At 34.3% G+C, this 7451-nt stretch overlaps 1 protein-coding gene across 4 annotated transcripts in view; it reads right to left on the reverse strand.

The window, feature by feature from the left end:
- The window catches only part of LOC111389626 (E3 ubiquitin-protein ligase BRE1-like 1), a 48666-nt gene extending 47248 nt beyond the window's left edge, over positions 1-1418 (reverse strand). For all 4 annotated transcript variants that reach the window (XM_023014555.1, XM_023014554.1, XM_023014556.1 and 1 more), the window contains exons 1-5: positions 1231-1418; positions 824-1150; positions 547-732; positions 306-466; positions 152-223 (exon numbers count right to left, since the gene is read on the reverse strand). In XM_023014555.1, the coding sequence (XP_022870323.1) occupies positions 152-220 (69 nt within the window). In that variant the 5' untranslated portion in view covers positions 221-223; positions 306-466; positions 547-732; positions 824-1150; positions 1231-1418. The remainder of the gene's footprint in view (positions 1-151; positions 224-305; positions 467-546; positions 733-823; positions 1151-1230) is intronic.
- Between the last annotated feature and the right edge of the window lie 6033 nt (positions 1419-7451).

Raw genomic sequence — 7451 nt, forward strand, 5'->3', positions numbered from 1 at the left:
TTTCGGAGCCAGGATAAACGAGTAGTGGGGATAGGAAAAAGATCATTCCCTTTGCACCTCATGTCAAGAGAAGAATAGTATATCAGATGGACGACAACGTAGTAACAGACATATTTCTTCACACTTATGTAATGAAGGGGAAAACTCGTACCACAGCTTGCAACTTCTGTATTCCAGCATTTTGTTCAACTGAACTCAATAAAGAAGCTTCCAATTCCATAGCCTGCAGATATTAACAGAAGGTTTTGACCAGCATAAGCAGCAATTTGAAAACAAAAGAAAACTGCAAGTAAAAGAAATCCCACCTTACGATCAAGAATGTTGGCAAGAGACTTTACATCAGCTCACAGACTATGAACATCTGAAGCATCCTCCTTGAATCTACTAAACTGATTTTGCACGCTACACATTTCCTCAGGAAACGAATAAATTATACCTTCGAACTCCACAATGATTTCTAACCTATCTGAAATCAAAAGGACATGAAACTTACTGACAGTACCAATAAGGACATGTCACATGAGGGAATCATCAAAATCTTCATACCAGGTTCTTTAGGCACTTCTTCCCTCTTTTTTTCGATCCATTTTTTTTCTTTGATGCACTTTTCTATATCTGCCTCTAGGTCCTTAATTCTAGAATCGGCAACAGCTGAAGCTTGATGAAAAAATCAACTAATTCTTTTCTAATAAGAGTATCTTTTTCCCTTCAGGCAAGATTGCCTTTTTCGACCTGAATTTAGATAGATGAGTGAGCAATATAACTAAATTTTCTTCACAAAAAAAAAATGGCATTAAAAATAAAATGACCAACCAGTTACAACCTGTAGTTTCGCATAAAGAGAATGATATTGAACTACATCGGCCTTAGACTTAGCAAGTTGATCTTTCAGCATGAGATATGGTCGGCACAAACATATACGCTTCACATTCTTTAGATTGTGATATCAAAAAAATCCAATTTCAAAAGATGAGTAGGAACAAATACAGAAGGGGAAAGTATTGCATAACCACCAAAGAGACATTTCGAAGCACAAAACAGAGAAAACAAGAACGAAAGAACTAATTTGCAACACTAATAATTGCCTTAATATGTCTATCTGATAATCATGAAGACGCTTGAGTTCTTGTAATCGAGCAGAGGAGTCGTCCTGCACAGATAACTTAGTCCATTATCTAAGCTACAGTGCAATCAACTATAGACTCCATAAAACATAATGCAAGTGATTACCAATAACTCCTTCATTGTGGACTCCATGCCTTGCAAATCTTTTTGTTTATCTCTAGCTTTATCAGTGGTGACCGGAAATACAACCGATTTGGGACAGGCAAAAATTCCTCCTTTCCCACAGCTCTTTCGGATTTTAAAATTGCCTACTTGCAGTTACTTTCTTCGAATCCAGCAGCAGTAGTCTCCAAATCTCCTGTAATATTGACAACCAAATGTTGGAATAATTAATTATTCCACAAGTGGGCTTCACTATTCTACGTGTTAGATGTATGGCACATAATTATATTTGTGTTTTGGTCAAATTTATTAAGTGATCAACTCGATCTTTTACACTTTACGAATTGTAATTAATTTTACGTGGTAGTTTAAAGTATGTGGGCCAGAAATAAACCATAATTAGAATTCTAGTCGTAATGGGACGAATCAAATTATTTCCTATATATATAGGCTAGGTCCCCTCTTTTCTCCATATGTTTTCATTAGCTTGCCCCATTGATAGCTAATACTTTGTGAGGAGAAAGGAGGAAAAGATCTTGACTGCTATTACAACTACTATTCATATCAATAATGGTTTCCGCAAATATGAATTCGATTTATCAATTTATTATTTGGTGATTCTTGATTCTTAGCATGATTAAATTATAATTCAACAATTGGTATCAGAACTTCTACGCTAAGATCAAAATCCTTCATAAAAAACTTTTTTTTTTTTTCTTCTCTCGATTTTTGGCTGAATAATTCCAGAATTTTTTCAAACTACCAATTTAAAAATAAATATAAAGTCGCTAATTTTGGCTTCCGCAGCCGCTAGTGGATTTAAAATTCTTAAATTTTTGAGATTTTGGATTGTTATTAAGCTTCCAATTTGGTTACGCAGCCACCAATTTGAGCTTTGGAATTATTATGTTTTGAATCATGATTTCCAGCAGCAATTTTAATGTTTGGAGTCAATTCATTTTTTGTCTTTCATCCTAGCTTCCGTAGTAGGCAAATCCGCGGCCACACGTAATAAAACATAGATTTTGACTAACTTCCTTTTAGGATTAATTCTTGAATCTGAATCTGGATGTGTATTGGGTTTTTCTGTTCTTTTTTTTTTTTTTTTTTTTAAACAGTGTCGAATCCCAAACGACCTCTGAAATTAAGAATAAGAGAAAAACAAATCGAAAAAGTCAAATTAAAAGTGCCATTTTTATATTTACATATTATGTGCATAAATATTTGTATAAAGCTGCCTATTTAGTGGTCATCTGGGCGACGACGTACTGGCAAAATGTAGCGTCGGTGGCCGAGGCAAAAAGGAAAAGTTTTTCCCTTTAGGATTTTCTGAAAATCGATTTTGAATATATTGGAGACGGGAGCCTCTGTTGCAAATTATGGGTTTAGAGGCCCCTATCTGCAATTAAGAGATTGGGCTTAAACTTGCAAGTTTAAAAGGAGGGTCTGTCATGTAATTTGTATAGTTGAGGGACCTGATTTTAATTTGTGTTTAGTATTAAAATGTAATTTTCAATAGGAGGCTCTTAAATTCGAACTTCTAAACTTTTGACTTTAAAATTTTATTTTTGACCAAATTAAAACTTTAATTGATAATTGACCCGATTAAAACATATTAGATAATAATAATAATTTGATTGACGACTTTTATATTTTTCATTAAATTGTATATGTATTTAAATATTGCCATTATTTATGCATTTAAATTTCATTTTTGAAATTTTGTTGGCAATTTCGTCTCTCAATTACATATGAATCTTCATATTTTATCGATTATTTTTTGCATAATTATTGTTTTGTAATTAAATTTTTATGAGTTTTGAGATGATCCTAATTTGTCCCCACAAAGAGAAATATTTTGAAATAAAAATGGATGGTAGCTGCCAAAATGACACACTCATTATTATTTATTCGATTTTCTCTACAATAAAAATATAAGTATTTTGCACAATAATTTGATTTATTGCATATAACATCTTGCCCAAAGGTGTTGTTATATGTGATATTTTTTGGAAAATGACATAAGGCAGTTAACGAGCTTATTTGGTTTAAAAAAAAATTTCCTTCTGCCCAAAGGTGTTGGAATTTCAAAAATCAATGTAATTTTGTTAACTAGCTACATAATGTATTTTAAGAGTATCTTATAACATGTTGTATTGTCGACCCAAAGGTGACCTTATGATGATGCATCTAGGCTCTTACCGTAATAAAAATTTATATGTTTCGATTTAAATTACGGATTATCTAATTAATAACCCATATTAATTAGTTGGATATTTCATCATCCATTTGATTGCATGCATTAAGTTTGAATGATATTAAAAGTGATATTTTATGTTTCCACAGTTTATAATGACTCATCTCTTTCGAATCAATTGTCTGCTATTGAAATTTTGACTGGCAATAACTATGTGAGATGGAAACGAGACGTAGAAATAGCACTTGGTCTTTTGGGCTTGGATTTTGCAATGGAGAAAAAGCTTGAAAAACCCACAGATAAGAGTACCGTTAAATATGTAGCCGAGCATGAAAAATGGGAAAGGGCTAACAAACTCTGTTTGAAAATCATTAAGCGATCGATATCTGATTCCATTCTAGGTGCCATCCCTGATAATGAAAATGCCAAAAGTTTTATGGATGTCATAGGAGAAAAATTTGTTGAGTCTGATAAAGCCGAAACTGGGGATCTGATGGATAAATTGATGAGCATGAGATATGATGGCACAAATGGTGTTAGGGAGCATGTCATGAAAATGATAAATATATCATCTAAGCTAAAGGCTCTTGACATTCCCATTGTGGAGCCTTTCCTAGTCTATCATGTTTTGAATAGCCTTCCTAGTAAGTTTAATCAGCTTAAGGTTGCTTACAATGCTCAGCGGGATAAGTGGAATTTGAATGACCTTATAGCAGTGTGTGCCCAAGAAGAGTATAGGATGCGCCGTGAAACTGTGCAATTAGCTTTTCAGCCATCACAGAATAAGGGGCCTTCTCATAATCATAAACCTAAGTTTCGTAAGGGTAATAAGTCCCATCGAAGTCAGCAGAATAAAAATTTTAGTGGTCCCGAAGGAGTTATAAAGAAAAATGATCAGTGCAAGTTCTGTAAAAAGAATGGTCACTGGCAGAAAGATTGTTTTAAGTTCAAGACTTGGTTGGAAAAGAAGAAGAGTTCTTCAGGTATTCCCTTGACCTTAGTTTGTTTTGAGTCTTCTTTAATAGATGTGCCTTTGAATTCTTGGTGGTTAGACTCGGGAGCTAGTATTCATATTGCGAATTCCTTGCAGGTGTTCATAAGCAAACGGAGGCCAAGTGAGAATGAAGTAAGCTTGAGCGTTGCAAATGGATTTCAAGTGAAGGTTGAATTCATAGGAGTAGTGAAGTTAACTTTAGAGTCTGGTTTTTATCTTGTTTTGGAAAATACAGTTTATGTACTGCAGATGAGACGGAATTTAATTTCTATACCAAAACTTGATGCTTGTGGTTTTACATTTAATTTTGGTAATGGAATAGTTAAGTTATTTTATGATTCTCATTTGATTGGGAATGGCATTTTATGTGATGGTTTATATAAATTGTCTTTGGCTTCTTTTGGTGATATCTCATGTGTTACAAATGTATCAAAGAAAAGAGCTTTAATTTGTGAATCATCCTCTATGTTGTGGCATAAGTGATTGGGTCATATTTCTAAGGATAGAATGGAAAGATTAGTAAAAGATGAGATACTTCCTTCCTTAGACTTCTCCGATTTTGACACCTGTATAGATTGTATAAGAGGAAAGTTAACTAAGTCTACGAGGAAGGGTTCGACTAGGAGTAATGGAATTTTGGACTTAATTCACACTGATATCAGTTGACCTTTGCTTTCCACTATATGTGGGAATAAATGTTTCATAACTTTCATTGATAATTTCTCACGATATGGATATATTTATTTAATTAACGACAAATCACATGCACTTGAGAAATTCAAAATTTTCAAACTGAAAGTAGAGAAACAATGTAGGAAATGTATCAAAGTTGTAAGATCTGATCGAGGTGGTGAGTACTATGGGAAATATGACGAATCTGGTCAAAATATGGGTGATTTTGCAAAATTTTTACAAGAGTGTGGAATAGTGCCCCAATATACCATACCAGGGACACCTGAGCAGAATGGTGTTTCTGAAAGACGTAATCGAACTTTAAAAGATATGGTTAGAAGTATGATGAGTAGAACAAATTTGTCTGAATATTTGTGGGGTAAAGCCTTGAAAACAGCTATGTATATTTTGAACAGAGTTCCAAGTAAAGCTGTTACAAAGACACCTTTTGAATTATGGACAGGACGTAAGCCAAGTATGGCTCACTTTAAAGTTTGGGGATGTCCAGCTGAGGTTAGGATTTATAATCCGTTTGAAAAGAAATTAGACCCTAAATCAACTCCTGGCTACTTTATTGGGTATTCGGATAGATCAAAGGGATATAAGTTTTACTCTCCAAATCGCAGCACTAGAATTATGGAGTCCATTACTGCTAAGTTTCTGGAGAATTTTGGAGATAGTGGGAGTTCCACGTTGAGAGAAATTCTTATTGAACCTAATCAAGTTGTAGTTCCAGTTCCTGTCATACAGGAAAGAGTTGGTTCTCAACCAATTGAAGTTGTTAATGAAGAACCGAGGAATCTCCAATTCCTCAAACAACGATTGAATCGGTTCTTGAGCCGCAAGTTAGGAGATCATAAAGGGAAAGAAGATCTGCATTGCCCAGTGATTATATTGCATATTTATTGGAGAGCGATTTTAATATTGGGCATATTGTTGATCCTATAACTTATAACCAAGCATTGACAAGTTGTGATACAGATAATTGGATAGCTGCCATGGAAGATGAAATGAATTCCATGGAAAGGAATAAAGTTTGGGATCTTGTTGAACTTCCTCCAGATGCTAAGGCTGTAGATAACAAGTGGATTTTCAAAAGTAAATTAGATTCAAAAGGAAATGTTGAACGAAAGAAAGCAAGATTAGTTGCAAAAGGTTTCACTCAACGAGAGGGCATTGATTATGTTGAAACCTTCTCACCTGTTTCATCGAAAGATTCATTTAGAATTATCATGACTCTTGTGACACACTACAATTTGGAGTTTCATCAAATGGATGTTAAGACAGCATTTTTGGATGGAGACCTTTCTGAAATGGTTTATATGAAACAACCTGAAGGTTTTGTTGTAAAAGGAAAAGAAAACTTGGTGTGTAAGTTAAACAAATCCTTATATGGTCTCAAGCAAGCATCTCGACAGTGGTATTTGAAGTTTGATGAGGTTGTGACATCTCTTGGTTTTATTGAAAATACTATTGATCAATACATTTATCTTAAAACCAGTGGGAGAAATTTTATTTTCCTTGTATTGTATGTTGATAACATTCTACTTGCTAGCAGTAACTTAGGGCTGCTTCATGAGATAAAGAAAATGTTGTCTGCTAATTTTGAGATGAAAGATCTTGGAGAAGCTTTCTATGTACTGGCATTGAAATACATCGTGATAGAAATCGTGGCTTATTGGGACTTTCTCAGAAAGCTTACATACGACGCGTTCTAGAAAGGTTTAATATTCAGAATTGTGCACCTGGAGATGTACCTATCATAAAAGGAGATAAGTTTAACAAAACCCAATGTCCAAGGAATGAGCTGGAAAGAGAGTCTATGAAGATGATCCCATATGCTAGTGCTGTGGGGAGCTTGATGTATGCTCAAGTTTGCACTAGACCGAATATAGCCTACGCAGTAAGTGTCCTTAACAGATTTCAGTCTAATCCAGGATAAGAACATTGGAAAGCAGCTCAGAAAGTTATGAGATATTTGAAGAAAACTAAAGGTTACATACTTACATTCCAGCGTACAAATCATCTTGAGGTGGTAGGATATTCAGATTCTGATTTTGCTGGATGTCAAGATGATTTGAAATCAACCTCAGGTTACATTTTTACATTAGCTAGTGGTGCCATTTCTTGGAAAAGTGCTAAACAGACTCTAGTAGCATCTTCTACTATACAAGCTGAATTTGTGGCATGTTATGGGGCTACAGTTCAAGCCGTTTGGTTAAGAAATTTCATCTCTGGCTTGAAAGTTGTTGATTCAATCGCAAGACCGATCACCATCTACTGTGATAATAGTGCAGCAGTATTCTTTTCAAAGAATAATAAAAGTTATGGTGGATCAAAACATATTGACATCAAATATTT

The sequence above is a fragment of the Olea europaea genome, unplaced genomic scaffold, assembly GCF_002742605.1.
Source record: "Olea europaea var. sylvestris unplaced genomic scaffold, O_europaea_v1 scaffold602, whole genome shotgun sequence".
Lineage (NCBI taxonomy): Eukaryota > Viridiplantae > Streptophyta > Magnoliopsida > Lamiales > Oleaceae > Olea > Olea europaea.